Below are 22,456 nucleotides of genomic sequence, written 5' to 3' on the forward strand. Positions count from 1 at the left end.
TGTCTTCTATTGGGAGCATGCTGTTCAGAAATTGGCTAACACGTTTCCAACATTACAGCATAGACTATACTGCAAATGTACCTCATTAGCCCGAAAACATTTTTGGATGGCCAACTATTGTGAAAAGGTGCTCTGCAGATGCAAGTCTCTCTTTTCTTTACGAATCTCATCACTGGGTATGTGCATACTTCCTGCATTCCAGTTTTCACCACTGTTACTCTTTACCGAAGCATTAACAACGATCACAATAGAAACTCAACCAACAGATTTATTGGAACAATCCAGAAAGTTCAAGATTTTCCTAGTCACAGCAGTTAAAATCCCGCTGAACCCTTTGGTTTAAGTCACAAAAGATTACAAATTTTTAAAATTACATGGGAAAGATCACTAAAAAAATTGCTTGTTTATTCATGATTAGTTCTGCATTCCAGTGTGTAATAAAAAGCAAAATCAAAATCATGTCAAAAAGCTATGAATCAATTAAATTGATGACACCCAAAAGCCCAGTTTCACCTCCTGTTCTATTGAGGCACAAGAGAATTGTTTGGGTCGATCACTTAGCTCAAACATGAGTCCATTTACTTTTAATTAGCCCCCTCCAGTTCAGAAAGGTTGTCACACGTCTACAGCAGGTGCAACTTTAACTTAGACTGTGCCATCAGAGCCCGAATTATATGAACCCACTCTGCAAATTTGCTTAGTCCATTAGAACAATGTTGCTTCAAAATAATGGAGACAATCCTACAATAGGTATGCATCTTTGTATACCATGGGCCCAATTTTCGAGCCTCTTGAAGAGTTTTTTTTTTGTTTTTTTTATTTCACAGGTCCCAGATGGACAAGCGCGATCACTGTAGTGTAACCATGAAGCAACTCATCGCCATCTAAAGAGTTGCCACACTCCCTCAGGGAGAAGTTTTCAGTCACAATGCGATCACAGCCAATCTCTCCATTTCCAAAGAAACCGAATAATGGAATGCCAGGAAACTGCTTCCTGAAGGCATCTGCTTCCACGTTTTCCTTGTTGGAGTAATAGTTCTGACCCCGTCCAATGCAGGCAAACATGAAGCCTACTGTGTTGACCTCGGGTATGTTGGCCGCTTTGAGACGTTGCATGGCTGCTTCAGCACTCTTGGGTGTCTCTACATCCTCATCCAGGAGGATTGATGCCGCCTGGATCGATCTTCCACTTAAGGATAGGCCAACAAAACCGTACATGTACTGTACGTCGATACTAGAAAGGTTTATTTTGGGGGGGAATGAAAGTAAAACATTGATTGTGAAAGATTGCTGTCAGTCAGTCAGTTTCTAGGCAACAGGAATAACTTTCTGCATTTTCAATGGAACAGAATAGGATGAATATTTGCCCCTTAAAGCACAAGAACGTAAAATAGCTCTGTAATGTCTAAGTGCTTATACATCACTTTATTTCCAAAATGAAGCTTATGGGAAATGGCATGTTTACAGAAATAATATGGGAGCAAAGGACTGCTATGGTTTAGATTGGGAGCCTTTCACCTCTGAGATCAGAATTAGGATGACACCTGAATTAAGGGATGAAAGTGCAAAAGTCCATCTTAAAACAAGGTTGTCACAGAACACAGAATATTACAGAGCAGTACAGGTCTTTCGGCCCACGATGTTGCGCCAACCTGTGGAACCAATCTGAAGCAAATCTATCCTACACGATTCCATTTTCATCCACATGTTTATCCAATGACCATTTAAATTTAAAGTTGGCAAGTCTACTACTGTTGCAGGCAGGGTGTTCCACGCTCCTACTACTCTCTGAGTAAAGAAACTACCTCTGACACCTGTCCTATGTCTATCACCCCTCAATTTAAAGTGCAAAACCATCCTGAATGGATAACGCCCACTAGTGAAACAACTGTGACTCTTTTAGAGTTAGTACTAAGACACATTGTTTCGGAAAAAGAGGGAGAACCATGTAAATCTAAATTATACCCAATTTGACAGTAATTAATTACGACCTGCTTTTCCTAAAATTTAACAACTCATTCCTCTGAACACCTCTCACCTCAAATCAACATAAAATTCACAAGAACAAATCAGGTGGTAGAAGACAGCTTTAAGAACCATTTTATGGTTTAAGTTACTTGTTTAATTTAGTCACCTCAGGAATGGACAGGTAAGAGGATTGAATTATAATTAAGTGCTTTCCTTCTCTCTGTGGGTGTTAATTCTGTCGAATTTGTAAATTGGATGAAAAGAAAAAAAACATTTACAGCTGAGCCCAGGTGGGCTAGGAACTAAAATAAACCCAAAGCATGACTCTCCAATGATTAACAACCTGTGAACAAAATCACTCGAACATATGGCTCTGAAATGTGGAACTTCTTAGGCGATTTAGTTAGTGGATTTCTAATTAGGAAGAGAAATAGACTTCGCTGCTTATTAGTAAGACAGTAATTTATCCTCCATGTTCTACCTCTCTTTGATCCTTCATATCTGTGACTAGCTGCTTACCTGGTTGTGTACTGTACAATTTGTTTCATCAACTGGGAGTTCCTGATTTTCACAGTGCTGACTCATTTTACTCTCTAATTGGCATTTGATATTAAAAATGATGATGGCACCACCCACATGAAATGAGGAACATACCTTTTGAAATGATAAAGGCTGGATGGGAAAACACTTTGTACTGAAACAAATGCCATTAGGGCTTTCCTCCTCCAAGATGAGAGTCAAAACACAGTGAAGTCTTTTTTTTAAAATGATGACGACTTACTGGTGAGCAGACAAGGGCAGATTATCACTTTAATCAACAGAACACAAAGTAGATACATTCATCCTGACTGACAGGAACAGTCACATAAATACACCAAAACAATTAAACCCAATTCTTTAAACTGTGCCAAAGCAATCATTCCAAATACTGAATTCTTTATTGCACCTACATTCAAGGACTGCTCCTGTATACACATGGAACTTTTTCACTCAGCTTGGACAGTAAAGAAATACCAGGAACAATGCCATCACTCTGCATACATCAAGCTTTGGATGTGACAGCAGTAGCATCACTCTGTCTGTTTTTATAGACACTATGGGGTTCTCTCAGCTGATCCTGCTGCAAAAAAAACCACTAATATAGGAAGGACATTATTAAGGTGGAGGGGGCTCAGAAGAGATTTATCAGGATGCTGACAGATATGAAAAGTTTGAGTTATAAAGAAAGGCTGGAGAGGCTGGAACTTATTTCACTGGAGAGTAGGAAGTTGAGAGGTGACCGTCCAGAAGTCTTTAAAACCATGAGGGTTATAGATAGGGTTAATGGCATGTATCTTTTCCCTAGGATGGGGGATTTCAATATGAGGGGGCACATTTTTAAGATGAGACGAGAGAGATTTTATAAGATATGAGGGGCACACCTTTTACACAGAGGGTAGTTCATGTATGGAATGAACATCCTGAGGAAGTGGTAGGTGTGAGCACAATTGCAACATTTGACAGACACTTGGAGAAGTAAGATTTGGAGGGTTATGGGCCAGAAGCAGGCAGGGGGGGACTAGTTTAGTTGGGAATTATGGTCCATGTCAAACAACGATCTGTTTCTATGCTGAATGACTTTCTTAGCCTAATGAGATGTTGCTGACGCAGAATGGCTTGCACTTTTGTGCATGTGCAATAGCCCCTGTCCTACTACAACTATTGTCAAAGCATCACAGGAGATTTGAACTATGTAATTAAAGAAAAATGTATATAAAAATTCTGAACGTTTATCAATGTGAAATATTAACTGTGCTTCTCTCCAGAGTGATGCTGACTGACCTGCCCTGTATATCTAAAGGCTTTTATTTTGGTTTTGGATTTCTAGAATCAGCAGTATATTTTACTTTTGCTGTCAATAAATACAAGTGGTTTTCCAATATATTTGGTATTATGCATTAACTCATCTTTAGCTTCATGAGACTGTCAGTGTTGTAAGATTGCAACATCAAATCATTGAGAGCTGAAAGGGAACATAGATGGTCCATCAAATTCCCACAATTTAGTCACTTGCAAAGATTGTTTCAATTGAATGACCTGGATAGTGATTTAAGGAAGTTCTTAATCGGTACTTCTCCTTGTATGACATCTAACCTAGTTTAATCATATTTTTAAAACAACGTATTTCACTTGCTGCATGCAGATGCTAAGGACTTGAAATTTCTTATATTTCTGCTAAACTACCTCATCTAAATCATCACATATAAAATGGTTATAGAACAGGGGACCATTTGGGACATCGAGGTCACGCCAGCTCTCCACAACAGCAATTTAGGCAATTCCATTCTCTGCAGGTTTCTTCACTTCAGACGTTTTCCCAATTTTTTTTTGAAAGTTGTGAAAGAATCAGACTCCACTGCTTCTGACAGTGTGCTTCAGTTTGTAACCAATTGATAGGTAAACAGTTTTACTCTCATGCCAACTTTGATCCTTTTGCCAAATGCTCAAAATCTTTAACCTCTGGGTCATGACCCTACCATCAATGGGAAGTTTCTCTCTTTTCCAACTTTGGAAGAACTTTGAACATGTCTCTTCAAATTTAATTTTGACCTTCTCTTCTTTAATTAGAACAATTCGTTTGCACATTCTCCCTGTGTCTGCGTGGGTTTCCTCCGGGTGCTCCGGTTTCCTCCCACAGTCCAAAGGTGTGCAGGTCAGGTGAATTGGCCATGCTAAATTGCCCATAGTGCTAGGTGCATTAGTCAGAGGGTGGGTTACTCTTCGTAGGGTCAGTGTGGACTGGTTGGGCCGAAGGGCCTGTTTCCACACTGTAGGGAATCTAATCAAACTCCAGCTTCTCCAACAAATTCATGTAAATGAAGGCCCTAATGCCTGGAATGATTCTCACCAATCATTTCTGCATTCTTTCTGAAACATCCATATCCTCCTTTAGGTGTGGGGCCCAAATTGGATGCAATACTTTAGTTGAGAACACATCAATGGTTTATAAAGATTCACTATAACTTCTTTGCTTTTATACTCCACACCTCTAATTATGAAGTCAAGGATTTTGTGTGCTTTGTTAACTACTTTCTCAGTTTTCCCTCTGTGCAGAAATGTACTTCTAACAATAGCTCGTGAAATAACACCGGAATCCTTGATGACTTTACCTCCGTCTCTGCTGAAGACAATGAGTAACCTTCCTCCTCAAGAACAACTAGTTCAGCACACAACATGGAATAGATCCAAGACTTCAGTTGTCTCCAGGGCTCACTAACACGTCAAGTGGTGCATTTACCTCTGGGCTTTAGGGGGAACTGATTTGCAATTTTTTACTGCAATCCAGGAGCATACAGTTACATGGCAACGTGGTAGAGGACAGCTTAATTATACTGCAGGGAGCCAGCTTGATGGACAGATAAATCATTCAGAGTCGTGGAATGAATTAAATGTGGGAAGAAAGCACAGAAGCATTTCTCCCCAGTGTTAACAAGGTACTTGCTTGGATAAAGACTCATTCGTATGGGCACCTACCTTTCAGAACTAGGCGAAACCACTTGGTCAACGTGTCCCCCAATAACAATGGTGTTGTTCACATTGAATGGCTTTGTGAGACGCTGAATGAAGTCTGCAGCTGCGGGTTTAAAGGTGTTGTATCCAAACAGGAAGACAACACGTAAGTCAGGGTTATCCTGAAGACCTGAGAGAGGAAAGAAAGAGTAATAAAGCTGTCCCTACACATCCTCAATGTGCCCTGGGTATGGGATGAGATTTTCTTATAGGTATATCCAACAGTAAAAGCAAATCTGGAATTATTTCCACCAGGGAACTCATTATGTTTTTGTATCAAATTAAAAGATGCTAGTTTTGGCTCATTTACATGCAGTTTGAAGACATTATTAGCATATGCTTTCTTTTCATTTCATTTACACTAGATGCAGCAATACAGACTCCACTTTTTATCCTTTACAGATAAGATTCCAACTGGCTACGAATGCGTTACGTAACCATGACTGCACTTCAAAGCTATTCATCATTTGTGAAAAAGGTTTTAAAAGATGCGATGAAGCCCTATACAAATGCAATATTTATTTTCCCTTCTATGACAGCCAAGAAGATGTCAACAACTTTCATGGGAGTCAATTTGACACAAAGGGTTCTAGAAAACAAAATCCCAACAAAATCACAGAGCAATATCATTAAACTCATTCTCGTCCCTAAACCTTGTTCGTGGAAAGCATTGTAATGGACCAGTACACTGAACCAAACTTTAATGTTGATTGAATCTTTCTCAGAGTTTCACTATAAATCCTATGCAATAATTCTCAGTTTAGGCACAGAACAATACAACACGAAGCGTTAATGCAGCACCATCCAGTGGTAACAGATCAGATACCAAATCGCATTTAAAAAGAAAGGGAAAGCAGTAAAACATTAAGAAGCTATGCAACTTCATTGTATGGAATAAGCTGCCAGAGAAAGTGGTGGAGGCTGGTACAATTACAGCATTTAAAAGGTATCTGGATGGGTACATGAATAGGAAGGGTTTAGAAGAATATGGGCCAAGTGCTGGCAAATGGGACTAGATTAGATTAGGATATCTGGTCGGCATGAACAATTTGGATCGAAGGTTCTGTTTACGTGCTGTACATCTCTATGACTCTAAATGGCATTCATCTCTGCCTATAAAACAATTCCTCCACTGAAAAGTAAGACGCCTCCAAATCCTTCCAATATTACCACACAAAAGGACAAGAGTGGCAAAATCAAGAGCACATTATCACCTTAACATCACACCTTCCTTACTTTGAAATACATCATGGCTGATCCCCTCTGAACCTCAACTCTTCTTTCATGCCAGCTCCCATTGCTTTCATCTTAATATTTCAAAAATATAAAAATCGAAAGAACTGCAGATGCTGAAAATCAGAAACAAAAACAGAAATTGCAGGAGAAAGCTCAGCAGGTCTGGCAGCATCTGTGGAGAGAAATCAGAGTTAACGTTTTGGTCCAGTGACCCTTTCTCAGAACTCCAGTTATGGAGGATGGATACAAATTGCAATGTTCCCCATGCCAGCAACACGCAAACAAAAGTAAAAAGTAATTTACTGATATAAAGCAACAACATGTTTCCCAAAGACCTAACAATGGTATGTTTTGTTTACTCTCCTTCCCAAAAGCAGTTCACTGATACCTAGCTGTTAAAGCCACAAGCCTGATCTGGATGCATGTATGTCGGTCTTTGAACATGACAGTACAGGTTGAGAAAACAATTAATGAAGGCAAAATGTACAAGAACAAAGAGGTTATGTTGAAGTTGTATAAAACATTGGTTGGGTCTCAACTAGTTAGTGTGTCCAATCTAGGCTTTAGGAAGGACAAGAAAGCATGGAAAAGGGCGCAAAACAATCAATACAAACGTTCCCAATGAAGATAGATTGGAGAGGTAAGGACTATATTCCTGAGAGAACAGACAGCCAAGATGATATTCAAAACATGACGGGTCAGGACAGGGTTAGGAAGTAGAAGCCGTTCACAGTACTGAAAGAATCAGGGAATGAGAAGGCACAGATTTAACGTAATTCCAAAAGAAGCAAAAATGATATGAAGTGGTTTCCCATTGCAAGGGGTTAAGATCTGGCGTGCACTGTCTGAGTGTGGGGTGGAGACTGAAGCACTTAAAAGGGAATTAGACAGTCATCTGGAAATGACGAACATGCCAGCTTGTAGGGTTTGGTATTAATTGATTTGCTCATTTGGAGAGTCAGCACAGAGTAAATGGGCCAAATGGCCTCTTTCTACATTGCAAGGATCCTGTAATCAATAACCCAAGAGGACTGGTGAAGCACCTTTATCTTGTTTGTCAAAATACTTGATTACGTTACAAGTCTAGACAGCCAACTCAGTTGTGGAGTGGATGGAACATGATAAAGCAGACCCTGGAGATAAATTATAACTGTCCAAATATTCCACTTAATACATTTAACAGCAGTCAAAAGAGCAAAAGGCAAGATGCCTTCAACTTGCCATCTAGGCAGGAAACAAAATAGAGGCCCCATAAGGTCATGAGCCAGTCTGTGCAATGTCTGGAAGGCAAATCAAAAGAGCTTGCTAACAAATTGGAGTTTTCCACATTAGGTCTGACAAAATCCTGTAAATGGGCTAGACATTCAATCACCAGCACTTATTATACAGAGTCTTTACAAAATTTTGCTCTGCAATACTACTGACTATCATTCTCTGAATTGCAAATACAATTAGATCCATTTAACTGTATTATGAATAGAAATCAGACATAGGAACAATTTTTGCAACAGGGATATCATAGTTGATTTGTTGTAATTGACCCTTTAGGGTTATGAGTAACTACTCATTGCAAAAGGATGTGAAAGAGGGTCAGTTATTAAACAAGCTTGCTATAAAATGATGCATCTGAATTTCTCTATACCGATGTGCACCAAAGTAGTTGTTCATTCAGTGATCCGAGTTGAGTTGACCGATCACAGCAGCAATGGCAAAAAGCAGGCTATATAATGAGCTCCAATACCCAGAGTAGGGTCAAAAAAAGTCAGCAACAGCTGTGCTCCTAACTGCACCCTTTGCTTAAAATGCAACACACATAGAGGTCAGGTGGGAGTCAGCCTAAAACAGCACCTATTCTCAAACACCAGTACGTGAGCCTGCCTTGGAAACCCGCAAAAGGGGTGTGCTTTTAATTACATCGTAGTTGCAGACCGCTTTTCCCTCCAAACACCAATATCCTCCCAGCTGGAGTTGGGTTCTTTTCTTTTTAAATCTGATGGCCTCTGACTCATCTCCATTGATCCAATCCCTGGACACCACTTCATAGAGAAATGGCTTGGAGCTTTGTTTGAGAAGTAATACAGAGTTCATCAAGTGAAAATTTGAAAGGAGTATTTGTTACAATACTCAGGGCAAGTACAGCAACAAGCTGCACGCCCAGGTCAAATAAAAGATAGTGCTCATGCTGCAAATGCTGTGTCCATTAAGCACATATCAGCAGCTGATACCAACTTAGAAAACATAGGGTGCACATAGAAACAGCAGTTTACCTTGGGTTTTGCAGCACATTGGTAGTGTCACACTTCAAGATATGACAACCACAGAAGCATATCAAAAAACATTCAAACCAGCTGACTAAAAATACAAGAATCCAATTCCAACTGGGAGGGTGCTGGTGCGTGAAGGGAAAAGCAGTCTGCACTTACTCAGTACTGTAAATAAACAAACCTATGTAGAAGACAAACCAGCTCCTGCTTCTTCCTTTGGAGGTGTATACTTAACAGATAATATTTAGCAATTCTAAATTCATTTACTATCTTTACCTCCATTTTACTGTGCTGCATGGATTGTACTCAAAATTGATGAAGTCAAAATTTACATCCGCCTGCTAGCTATCGGATGTACAGTCAACAAAACTTTTAAGTCTTTACATCCATTGCTAAAGCCAACTTCCATCCCAGGACTTTTTGCTTTTAGCAATAACATGCCTTCTGTGTTTAAACTGTAACATCTTTATTTGGAAATACTCTTGCTGTGAAAGTTCCTTGTGAAGAGCTTCACGAGCTATGCTGGCAGGAAATAGAAGCCTCATTTCAATGATGGATGACTTGCTGCAGTCACAGTGGATCCAAAGCAGCCTAAATATTCCAATATTAGTCTCTTTCCCTTCCAACCACCCACTGTGGGAGTAAAGCATGCACACTAAGCTCAAGTATACAGTGAGTAAAATGTGACAACAGTTCAAACACTAAATTACAAGTTTAATTATGAGAATCTAAAATCTTGTAGTAGCATAGAACGAGATGTAATATGCTTTATTAACTGTAAAAATATTACACACACATTTTGAAAAGTTCACAACATAAATTGAAGATTAAAAATCAATAAATGCTTTGGCAAACATTGACAAAGATGAATAGCTGAATGGTTGAAGCATAGTGAGGCCAGTCAGCCCTTCTCTGTAAGAATAACTCACCTAGTCTCACTTCTCCACCTCTTGCACATAACTTTGCAAGTTCCCCCCCAATTCGGGTAATAACCCAATTCCTCTTTGAAGACCTCAATTTTAGCCGCTTCCACCACACTCTCTGGCAGTGCATTCCAGATCCTAATTGTCTCTTCCTACGGGTTCCCGTGACTCCTTTTACCAAAAACAAAGCCTAAAATTTTCACATCCTGGAGTTGTACATCATTGTCAAAGGATACGGGGATCAGCCCTGTGATAAGAAGAAACTTTCTCACTCTGTGGATTGAAAACGATCTGTTTCTCTCAGAGACTTTGGCTGCTCAGCCATTGAGTATATTCAAAACGGAGTGATCATTTTTGTGCGCTAAAGGGGATTGAGGAATTGTGGGGATCTGATGAGTGCAAAGCTCAGCCAGGATCTTACTGAACAGCAGAACAAGCTCAGGCTGTGTGACCTCCACCTGCATCATTTAATGTTCTTATATTTACAAGTGCATTGCAACTGCAAATTCTTCAATGAAGCAATGAGCCCAACCTTCAGCTAACCCAGCATGACAACAGACATTATAGGTGTACTTACTAAAGCTGGAGCTGCTGGCTTACAAACTAAAGTCAATTTCCAGTTACCAAGCAACAATCAAAGCCCCTCATCAAGAAACAGAATCCAATGGATTCAGCACATTTAATTATTGTCAAATTAGACAGTGCTCTCAGGGACTCTTGTGGTGCAGGAATCCAAAATAAGCACAGAGAAAGCTGGGCAAACTCAGCAGATCTTGGCAGCAGTCAAAACCTCAGGTGACAGTGTCTCTACCTCTGTGCCAGAAGATCTGGCTTCAAGTCCCACCTGCCCCAGAGGTGTGTCATAACATGTCAGGAGAGGTTGACTGAAAATAATTCTTAAGACAAAGTTTATGAGCTAGTCAGGACTTCCAAAACTAAATTCTCAAGTACTTTTTATTTTTAAAAGTTGCATTTCCTTGTCAACTGTTCAATTATTGACTTGTAACAAAATTTGTTAACAGCATTTCAAATATAGAAACCATCCCTGAAGCATAAAATATCTCTAAACCTCAAATTTAACCCATGATAATTAAAAAGGAGCAGGCATTGGTCATACAGCCATTCGAGCCTATTCGGCTATTCAATACAATCATTGGCATTCTTCCATCTCAACTTCACCCTCTCACCAGATCCCACAAAACCTCAATTCCCTTTGTGTGCAAAAAATTGAATAAGCTCTGAATGTTTCATACAGGATTTTAGCTTTATCCCAATGGTGGACAAAGGTGGTCAGAGAGAAAACTTGCCTGCCTCTTGGAGTTTTTTTTGATCAAACACGTTATTGTTCAAATCTTTGTTCGACAAGTGAAAGCGTTTGACTGTCACTCCCTCAATTTTGGGCAGGAGCAGAACAAACCCTGCAATTCCATCTTCCACCTCAAGAGGTCTCTGTGTGCCACATCCCATAGGAGTGTCTGAAAAAACAAATTATTAACCAGGCGATAAATTCAAAGTCACAAAAACTGAGGTAATAAAGTATTTTCTTTAGCGAAAAGATCAACCTTTGGTCATGCTTTTATGTCAATGTTTAGCATTGAAACTGCCTGTGTAAACATTTAGAATGGAAACCCTGTGTATAAACAATGATATAAAATGTAAGGTCTGGCCACTGGGTTTCTGAAATCTCTGTTGCCAACTTTTCACACAAAAAACATGTGTGCATCAACTGAGCACAGGCAATACAATGGACAATGTAATAAGATATTATTACGGACATTTAATCCTAAATATAGAATTCTCAAGAATATTACTGGCATAACCCATTTTACACCTCAAAATACTTCAAATTCCACAAATTGCCTTTACTTGGCTGAAATTTCATAAAATGTTCAATTACTTTGTCTAATAGCATATCCCTTTTATAAATGTCAGCAACATGGTTCAGCACTTTGACAGCTTGTCCCAAACACACATATAGAAGGCGATTGTGTTTAAGTTGGGCTGTGAAACTGAATAGCATAAAATAAACAGAACGTCACGTTTCCCACCTCAAGTTAGGGAACACAAGGGAATGGACCAGACTTGCCGAGTTAGAGAGATTATCGTGTTCGAGTCCAGTTTGAGGGAAATATCCACAGATGGTTTGTCAGCATTGGGCTGAAAAGTTATTTAACTTTTGAGAAATTGCTCCATGAAAGACTGGACAGCACAACTGAAAACTTAACCTTTTACAGATCAGAATCGGGTGAGATGTGTATTAAAACCATGTGCTTGTGCTCAAATGTCAGATAACCAATTATGACATGCTATTGCTGCCATACCGAATGCAGTTCCACATTTCCACTGCAATTATGCAGCCGGTTTACTGAGCATCAGCATGGATAATGACCACAAGTTGCAATGAATTGAAACTCTTTGTCTCCTTGAGGCAATGCAGTGGACAATCTGTACCTTCCACCAGAATGCAATGTTGTAAATATTGTCTAGTCAAACATTCAAATAATGCAACAGGTATGATCAGACCAAGGATAAGTCCTGGATTTTACATTCAGCATTGCTATGGGTCCAAGTCATTTTCGCAAACAAGCAGGTTAGACAAGCTCAAGGCTTTCAAAACTCCAGAGTGCAGGAGGTTTTACTGCAGATCATAAAATTTCAATACAGTTTACACAACAAACTAATATATGTTTGATAAAACATGCACCATTGTTTCCCATTGAAAGGTGTGAAGTTTGGTGGACAGTTCAGCAAACCACGTTGTAACAACAATTAGTTTAGGAACTCATCACTGAAGGGCAAACTTGAAATTTCTGCTGAAAAAATGCACAAGCATTTTGGCAGGACAGGGTCAGATTCAGTTCATTTGCCACTCCCAACAACTGAACCGCAAGATGGCATTCACTTTCTTGACGCATATGAAACATGACCACAGAATGGGTGCAGCTCAGGAGGAGGTCATTCAGCCCAGCTTGTCCATAACAGCACTCTGCAAAGCAACTCAGTCAGTCTCACTCCCTCGCCCTTTCTCCACTTACCTGCCAACTTTCCACCCTACAGATAATTACCCAATCCCATTTTGAAAGCCACACTGTAGGGATTGGAACGAGCATCTATGGGCTCCTTGAATTGAAAAGATTTATCAATCTTGCTTCCAGTTTCCATCATCACACCCTCCCAGCTCTTGTCAGCCTTCTACAACCCTGGGACACCTTGGTCCACTTGACCTTCACAATTAATGCCTTCCCACAGCCTGGTACCGTCCCCTACAACTGCAGGTGTAACACCTGCCCATTTAATTCCTCCCTCCTCAGTATCCAAGGGCCCAAACATACCTTCCAGGTGAAGCAGCATTTCACTTGCACTTCACTCAATCTAGTGTACTGCATTTACTGCTCACAATGTGGTGCCCTCTCCACTGGCAAAATGAAGCATAGGCTGGATTACTGCTTCAAAGAACATCTACATTCTGTCTGCGATAAAGCTTCCAGTTGCCTGCCACTTCAACACACCACCTTGTTCCCTGGGCAACATCTCTGTCTCGGGCTTGCTGCAGTGCTCCAGCGAAGCTCAGCATAAACTAGAAGAACACCTCATTTTCGGAACTCTCCGGCCTTCTGGACTCAATATCAGGTTCAACAATTTTAGGGAATGAGGCACCTTCTCCCATCTCCTTACCCCAGCCCCACACACCAGGATTTGTTATCACATGGTCTGCTATTATACACTACCTATTGTTAGCTACCCATTGTCCTCATTCTTGTAGGCTGATCATTATTCACTCCTTTCTCTTTTTTTGAGCCCTATCTCCACCTATCATTTACTAGGTACCCCCATCCCCCCCTACCAACCTTCTCCATAAAAAACAACTTTTTCCGAGCTACCATCAGTTCTGAGGAAGGGTGACTCGACCTGAAATGTTAACTCTTGATTTCTCTCCTTAGATCCTGCCAGACCTGCTGAGATTTTCCACTTATTTCTGATTGTGTTTCCTCTCATCTCCTTTTGTTCTTTACTATTCACTTTAATATTTTGTCTCTGGTTTTCAATTTCTCTTCCATGCTCAAGAATATCTCCAACAGGTCTCCACTCAACCTCCTAAGGGCAGTCCCAGTTTCTTCAATGTAATTGAAGTATCTCCTCGCTGGACCTATGCTTAATCTGTTTCACACCCACATGCCTTTTCACCTTTGCTACAGTGTGGCTCCCAGATGTAGGGAAATACTCTCAATGCGGACAAAACATACAAGTGCAGGAACAAAGACTGACACTACAGCAGATCCCTCACACAAAAGGAGAATGATGCAGATTAAATTTTATTTTTTTCCCCCAAATAAGGATTTTAATGTTGATTCTGTTCAAAGTTTCATTCTAGCCCAACTCACCTTGTTCAATCACACAAATGTCAGGCCATAAGGTACTCACAAGAGATGCCACTTACAGACAATTCCAGGGGAACTGACCCCCAACGTTTTGCACTCCAAAGGCAATAGCTTTTCCAATTTTGCTGCCATTTCTGCTGCTTTGCTTCTCTTTGACAATGCATCCCTTCTCTCTGAGACATTCAAAGTCAAAAAGAAGGTAAGAAAAGTATCAGTATATATATATTCATGAAAACAGAAAACAAAACAGACAGTAGCAAATGGCAGTGAAAGTAACAACTAAACTATTTGACATTATACCTATATAAGAAAGCAGGGAGCATTATAAATGAACCGTAAAAGGATCCAATAGCTTGAAACTGCCATAAATAATACACAACATTTAGAATCACAGAATCCCGACGGTGTGGAAGCAGGCCATTCGGACCATTGAGTTCACATCGATCCTCCGAAAAGCATCCTACCCAGACCTAGTCCCTATCCCTCTAACCCTGTATTCCCCATGACCAATCCTTGGACATTTTGGGAGGAAACCAGAGCACTCAGAGAGAAATGTGCAAACTCCGCACAGACAGCCACCCAAGGCTGGACTTGGAGCCAGGTCCCTGGCATTGTGAGGCAGCAGTGCTAATCACTGAGCCACCGTGCTGCTCCAACTTGGTTTGGAAGCGTGAAGACAGATTTTAAGCAATTATTTTCAAGGTTTAATTTCTTGGCTTTTATTAGGCGTAACTTTAAAGAATGCATTAATGAGACTCCTTACAACATGGGATTCTTTATTTTTGTCTAGCACTATCATCCCATGAATAAAATTGTGAGGAAAGACAGCTCTGCAGCATTGGATTGAGTAAATGGGTATTATTGGGAGTGAGATACTCAACGTCTAACATTGCATTGAAAAAAGAATTGCCATTAGTTTTTAAGATCAAACCCCAGGGGATGGTGAAAACCCGAAACTCATCAACATAAGGAATAGCTGAGGCAAACAGAGCAAGTATGTTTGAGGAGAAGCTTGTTAAATATGAGGGAGAAGGGAAGAGAAGGAAATGTTAAAGAGTTAGATGGAAAACAGTGACAGAAAAGTCACATGGAATGTAAACTAGAACCCCAATTAAAGTTTCCATAAAAATAAATTAGGGCAATTGATCAAGTCACAGATCTTAATACAAATTAATTGATAATTAAATTAAAACAAGCGTGTTATTTATACTGCTTAACTTAAAATTTTATTTTAAATTAAAAAAAATTTTTAAAAACATTTATATTCAAAGAACTGTATTTCACCTTTCTTCCGCCTGCTAGAACTCTGTGCACTGAAGGTATCAGTGCCAGCCATATAAAGTACTGTCTCTGGCAGCACATACACTTCCTATTCAAGGGAGAGAGAAAGACAGTCAGTCAGAGAATCAATAAACCATACTATCCAAACGGGAGTGTGGTGCTGGAAAAGCACAGCAGGTCAGGTAGCATCCAAGGATCAGGAAAGTTGACTTTTTGGGCAAAAGCTCTTCATCAGCCCTTCCTGATGAAGGGCTTATGCCCAAAACGTTGATTTTCCTGCTCCTTGGATGCTGCCTGACCTGCTGTGCTTTTCCAGCACCACACTCTCGACTCTAATCTCCAGCATTTGCAGTCCTCACTTTCACCTATCCAAACAGAACCAGTTTATGAACACAACTGAAAGACACAACAGTAACTCAAAATGCTTTTATTTTAGCAGGGTAAGTACAGGTAAAACGTCCTCAAAGCACCCACTTCAGGACAAAGTCTGTGCTGGATTTCAAATCTTGCCAATTTTGGGTGAAGCAGTATACTGTCAGAATGGGTCAAGGATCATTCAGACCAGGAATACAACAGACTCAAAGCCAGCCAGCTACTTTGTTCAACTAATAATAACTGAAATTTAATCATGGCTGCTTTTGAACAGCTTTCCAACATTGCCAATGTTTAGACAGCCGGATTTGAGACAATATACCATTTTATGAAGATATGGGTGTACAGTACCTTTAAGAGAGTTAAAAGCTAGCAGAACTACCTGACAGCACCAAGTGTTCTGAATAAGATACAATGTAACATGTAGTCCAGCTGCTGGGGTAGCTAGGGTAGCTGGTTGCCTGGAGACAAAAACAGATTCGAATTAGGCCAATCAGTTTAAATTATACCCCGAAAAATACCAAATTCCAATCAAGTTTGAATTGAGTATATTGACAATCTTAAAAGCCAATGACACAATCCAATGCTTGGGGAGGGGGGGGCCGGGAGGGGGGGCCAGGGGAAACCAAACCAGGGAAAATTGAACAGTTGGGAGGAAAACTGCCACACCACCAGCATGTAGAGACTGCCCAAGAAAATAGCTCGCTTAAAGGTTCCTTTATCAATCAGTGACCTGTGAGACATAATCCCTAAGAAGAATCAGAGATGACACAGGAAGATCCAAACAGAAGATCTGATAGCTGGCTGGTTTTGAAATCTTGAATTTTTGGTAAACCTTAATCAGGGGGTTTTATTGGACTAGTATTCTAGAAGGGAAGATAAAAGATAGGTTAGAGGAAGGAGATTTAAACAGTTGTTACTTAATTATTTCTTAAAGTATAACAGAGAATAAAGTTGTTAAGTTTTACTCTAAATAGTTCTTGGCCTCTCGAATTTTCACAGATTATTGCACGGGATGAATCTTTTCTGTGATTAAATTAAGCAGGAGTGTTTACCCAGTGTCATAACAACTTGCAATATGGAAATAATCTGAATTTGAAACAGGGAAGGCCAAAAATTCTAAAGGTGTTACTGAGTTCACTGATTTTCATTGAGGGTGTTAATTACTTTTCAAAATGGAGATGTTATACAGAAAACATGCTGTTTATGTTCTGTGAGCAAGAAATGATAAACTCCTTGCAGTCTGTAAACGTTTTTATCTACAACAAGTAGATTCTGACTGGCCTCTGACAGTGAGGTATTAAAGTGAGATGATGCCATAAAATACATCTACATCTTAAATCACAGAATATATCATTCCACAACAACATGAATCCTATAACCATTCTCAGCAGAAAGTAAGTTCAGCAGAAACTGAACTGAACCAACCATTGCACCTATAACAGCAAGTCAGAGGTTGGGAATGCTTCAACAGGTAACTCAAATCCTGACACCACCGTGCCACATGATACAAGTAGAAGTGTGACTGAATGGTCTCCATTAGCCTGGTTAGCTGCAACTACAATAACACTTAACTAGTTTAACACTCTCCTAAAGTACATTAGTGAACCAGATGGCTTTGTCCGACAATTGACAATGGTTTCATGGTCACCATAATCTTAATTCCAGAGATTTTAAAAATCAAAATTTGAATTCCAGCATCTGACATGATGGGATTCGAACCCAGGTCCCCAAAACATTGCCTGGGTTTCTGAATTAAAAGTCTAACGACGCCATCACCTCTCCAACGTAGCCAGCGTGAATAGCACCCTATTCACCACCTTCAACATTCACTTCCTCCACCACCATCAACTGGGTGGCAGCAAGGTGTGCCATTTATAAGATGCACTGCAATAATTTACCAAGGCTCCTTCGATAACACCTTACAAAGCTGCAATCACAATGGGATGAGGGGAGCAGATGTATGGGGATACCTGCAAGTTCCCCCTCAGGCTACGTATCATCCTGATTTGGAATAGATGTCATTGTGCCTTCAAATATCATGACATCAAAATCCACGGAACTCCATTCCTAACAGCACTGTGGGGCTTGGAAAGAGGACTGTAGTTTAAAAAGGTAGATTACTGCAACTTCTTGATGGCAGTCATTGATGGGCAATAACTGATGGCTCTGCCAGCGATGTCCACATCCCATCAATGGATATAGAATTCTATGCAGGAAACTTTTGTGTGGCATTGGTTCTGTTATTAGAACTAACAACCAAATTAGCACAAATATTACATTTCGTCCTCCTTACTTCACTGTTAACTTGGAAAATTGACCTCAATAAATTTGGTGATTGTGGTTCAACATCAATGGAGGGGAAATAAAGATATGTGTACAATTTTGCAAAAAAAAATAACTGATTCAAATGCTTCACTGAAGACACAATTTACAGATGCCGGTGTTGGACTGGGATGTACAAAGTTAAAAATCACAACACCAGGTTGTGGTCTAGCAGGTTTAATTGGAAGCACACTAGTTTTCGGAGCGACGCTCCTTCATCAGGTGGTTGTGGGACCTGATGAAGAAGCAGTGCTCCAAAAGCTAGTGTGCTTCCAATTAAACCTGCTGGACCACAACCTGGTGTTGTGTGATTTTTAAACTTTGTTCACTGAAGACATTACAGTTCATTCTGCCAAATTATTCCCTCAACTTGGAAATTATGACAGAAATTGATGACAAAAAAATTCAATGAACAACACAAATATAACACTTCCCATGCAGAAAGACATATGGCATTCATGGAGGCTAAAAACAGACACTGGACCAAAGAGAGGAAAGCATTGACAAAGGCGTGGTTGCAGTTAAATTTAAGGGAGATATGGAGATGGGGAGCAGAGTTTTAAGGGCAGGAATTGACTCTTGGCTTCACTGAGTAGACTAAGTGACTCTTCCCTTGTTTGGGGGTGAAATATCTGTTGGGTTGTAAGACTGTTGACAGATGATAGAACTAAGATGAGTAAATGCAGTTGTGGTACAAAACTGCCATGCTTTATTTAAACTGAACAGGGTTGAGGTATTAAATAGCTTACTGTTCTTCCTACCCTGGGTAGTTTAGATATAGGCAAAACGTCCTGAGATGCTTCACAGCGACACAGGACAAATCTCAACTTGAAACAAAGAAGGCAAGAGATGCCGATAAAACAAAATAATTGTATCACAACATTCGCAGTGACATAATGTCCCAAAGGAACTTACAACGATCAATGTACTGTGAAGTCACTGCTGTAACTTCAGAAATTTATTGTAGCTAACTGGTGTTTTAGATCGCTACTCACGTGAATTTTGAATGCACTCCATCACACTTCTAACATTTATAGCAAACATCATTGAGTAAGAACGGCACTGGAGAAAACCATTCGGCCTATCAAATGTTACCTCCAGGTCAACAAGCATTTTCTTCGCAAGGAAATGATGACCATCATCCTCATCTATGTAAGAGTGGCCCCTTGTGGAGATCCACGACAGCTTTTGATGTGTCCGGATGACCCTACGTGCACAGTCTCTCCACAGTCTGCATACCCTAAAATATTATTTATTGAAATGTTAAAACACAATATGGTAGATTCGCTTTGCAGTTCAATATGATAAGTGGTTTAGTATTTTAGTATTGGGGGGTGGGGGACATGGGGATGGGAGGTGGGGGAGATGCGGGGTGGGGGGTGAGGGGGTGGAGGGGGGGTGAAGGGGGTTTGGGGGGTTAGGGGGGGTGGGGGAGGTGGGGGGTGGAGGGGGATGGGGGGGTGGAGGGGGATGGGGGGGTGAAGGGGTTTGGGGGTGGTGGGGTTGAGGGTAGGGGGTGGGGGGTTGGGGGTGTGGGGGGTTGAGGGTACGGGGTGGGGGGGTGTGGGGGGTTGAGGGTAGGGGGTGGGGGGGTGGGGGGGTTGAGGGTGGGGGGGTTGAGGGTGGGGGGGGTGGGGGGGTTGAGGGTGGGGGGGGTGGGGGGGTTGGAGGTGGGGGGTCGGGGGGTGGGGGGGTTGAGGGTGGGGAGGGTGGGAGGGTGGGGGGGTGGCGGGGTTGAGGGTGGGAGGGTGGGGGGGTGGCGGGGTTGAGGGTGGGAGGGTGGGGGGGTGGCGGGGTTGAGGGTAGGGGGTGGGAGGGTAGGGGGTGGGGGGGTGGGGGGTGGGGGTGGAGGGGTGGGGGGGTTGAGGGTAGGGGGTGGGGGGGTTGGGGGGGTTGAGGGTAGGGGGGTTGGGGGGTTGAGGGTTGAGGGTGCAGGGTGGGGGGTGGGGGGGTGGAGGGCGGGGGGGTGGGGGGGTTGAGGGTAGGGGGTGGGGGGGTTGGGGGGGTTGAGGGTAGGGGGGTTGGGGGTGGGGGGGTTGAGGGTGGGGGGTTGGGGGGGTTGAGGGTTGAGGGTGGAGGGTTGAGGGTTGAGGGTGGAGGGTGGGGGGTGGGGGGGTGGAGGGCGGGGGGTGGGGGGGTTGAGGGTGGGAGGATGGGGGGGGTTGAGGGTGGGAGGGTGGGGTGGTTGGGGGTGGGGGGGTTGAGGGTGGGAGGGTGGAGGGGTGGGGGGGTTGAGGTGGGAGGGTGGGGGGGTTGAGGGTGGGGGGGGTTGAGGGTAGGGGGTGGGGGGGTTGAGGGTGGGGGGGTTGAGGGTACGGGGTGGGGTGGTGGGGGGGTTGGGGGTAGGGGGTGGGGGGGTTGAGGGTAGGGGGTGGGGGGGGTTGGAGGGTAGGGGGTGGGGTGGTGGGGGGGTTGGGGGTAGGGGGTGGGGGGGTTGAGGGTAGGGGGTGGGGGGGTTGAGGGTAGGGGGTGGGGGGTTGAGGGTAGGGGGTAGGGGGTGGGGGGTTGAGGGTAGGGGGTTGGGGGTGGGGGGGTTGGGGGTGGAGGGGTTGGGGGGGTTGGGGGTGGGGGGGTTGGGGGGTTGAGGGTAGGGGGGTGAGGGTAGGGGGGTGTGGGTCGGGTGGGGGAGCGGGAGGGGGGGGTGGGTCGGGTGGGGGAGCGGGAGGGGGGGGTGGGTCGGGTGGGGGAGCGGGAGGGGGGGGTGGGTCGGGTGGGGGAGCGGGAGGGGGGGGTGGGTCGGGTGGGGGAGCGGGAGGGGGGGGTGGGTCGGGTGGGGGAGCGGGAGGGGGGGGTGGGTCGGGTGGGGGAGCGGGGGGGGGGGTGGGTCGGGTGGGGGAGCGGGGGGGGGGTGGGTCGGGTGGGGGAGCGGGGGGGGGGGTGGGTCGGGTGGGGGAGCGGGAGTGGGGGGTGGGTCAGGTGGGGGAGCGGGAGTGGGGGGTGGGTCGGGTGGGAGGTGGGGGGTGGGTCGGGTGGGAGTGGGTCGGGTGGGGGAGCGGGAGGGGGGGGTGGGTCGGGTGGGGGAGCGGGAGGGGGGGGTGGGTCGGGTGGGGGAGCGGGGGGGGGGGTGGGTCGGGTGGGGGAGCGGGAGGGGGGGGGTGGGTCGGGTGGGGGAGCGGAGGGGGGGGGTGGGTCGGGTGGGGGAGCGGGAGGGGGGGGTGGGTCGGGTGGGGGAGCGGGAGGGGGGGGTGGGTCGGGTGGGGGAGCGGGAGGGGGGGGTGGGTCGGGTGGGGGAGCGGGAGGGGGGGGTGGGTCGGGTGGGGGAGCGGGAGGGGGGGGGTGGGTCGGGTGGGGGAGCGGGAGGGGGGGGGTGGGTCGGGTGGGGGAGCGGGAGGGGGGGGTGGGTCGGGTGGGGGAGCGGGAGGGGGGGGTGGGGTCGGGTGGGGGAGCGGGAGGGGGGGTGGGTCGGGTGGGGGAGCGGGAGGGGGGGGTGGGTCGGGTGGGGGAGCGGGAGGGGGGGGTGGGTCGGGAGGGGGGGGTGGGTCGGGTGGGGGAGCGGGAGGGGGGGGTGGGTCGGGTGGGGGAGCGGGAGAGGGGGGTGGGTCGGGTGGGGGAGCGGGAGAGGGGGGGTGGGTCGGGTGGGGGAGCGGGGAGAGGGGGGTGGGTCGGGTGGGGGAGCGGGAGAGGGGGGTGGGTCGGGTGGGGGAGCGGAGAGGGGGGTGGGTCGGGTGGGGGAGCGGGAGAGGGGGGTGGGTCGGGTGGGGGGAGCGGGAGAGGGGGGTGGGTCGGGTGGGGGAGCGGGGAGAGGGGGGTGGGTCGGGTGGGGGAGCGGGAGAGGGGGGTGGGTCGGGTGGGGGAGCGGGAGAGGGGGGTGGGTCGGGTGGGGGAGCGGGAGAGGGGGGTGGGTCGGGTGGGGGAGCGGGAGAGGGGGGGTGGGTCGGGTGGGGGAGCGGGAGAGGGGGGTGGGTCGGGTGGGGGAGCGGGAGAGGGGGGTGGGTCGGGTGGGGGAGCGGGAGAGGGGGGTGGGTCGGGTGGGGGAGCGGGAGAGGGGGGGTGGGTCGGGTGGGGGAGCGGGAGAGGGGGGTGGGTCGGGTGGGGGAGCGGGAGAGGGGGGTGGGTCGGGTGGGGGAGCGGGAGAGGGGGGGTGGGTCGGGTGGGGGAGCGGGAGAGGGGGGTGGGTCGGGTGGGGAAGCGGGAGAGGGGGGTGGGTCGGGTGGGGGAG

At 44.9% G+C, this 22,456-nt stretch overlaps 1 protein-coding gene across 1 annotated transcript in view; it reads right to left on the bottom strand.

The window, feature by feature from the left end:
* Positions 1-250: 250 nt before the first annotated feature.
* Positions 251-22,456, bottom strand: part of fbxo22 (F-box protein 22) — a 27,124-nt gene continuing 4,918 nt past the window's right edge. Inside the window, exons 2-7 of the mRNA XM_072552961.1 lie at positions 19,393-19,537; positions 15,604-15,688; positions 14,379-14,492; positions 11,248-11,415; positions 5,482-5,647; positions 251-1,234 (exon numbers count right to left, since the gene is read on the bottom strand). Of these exons, the coding sequence (XP_072409062.1) occupies positions 817-1,234; positions 5,482-5,647; positions 11,248-11,415; positions 14,379-14,492; positions 15,604-15,688; positions 19,393-19,537 (1,096 nt within the window). The 3' untranslated portion in view covers positions 251-816. The remainder of the gene's footprint in view (positions 1,235-5,481; positions 5,648-11,247; positions 11,416-14,378; positions 14,493-15,603; positions 15,689-19,392; positions 19,538-22,456) is intronic.

The sequence above is a fragment of the Chiloscyllium punctatum genome, chromosome 33, assembly GCF_047496795.1.
Source record: "Chiloscyllium punctatum isolate Juve2018m chromosome 33, sChiPun1.3, whole genome shotgun sequence".
NCBI classification, from domain to species: domain Eukaryota; kingdom Metazoa; phylum Chordata; class Chondrichthyes; order Orectolobiformes; family Hemiscylliidae; genus Chiloscyllium; species Chiloscyllium punctatum.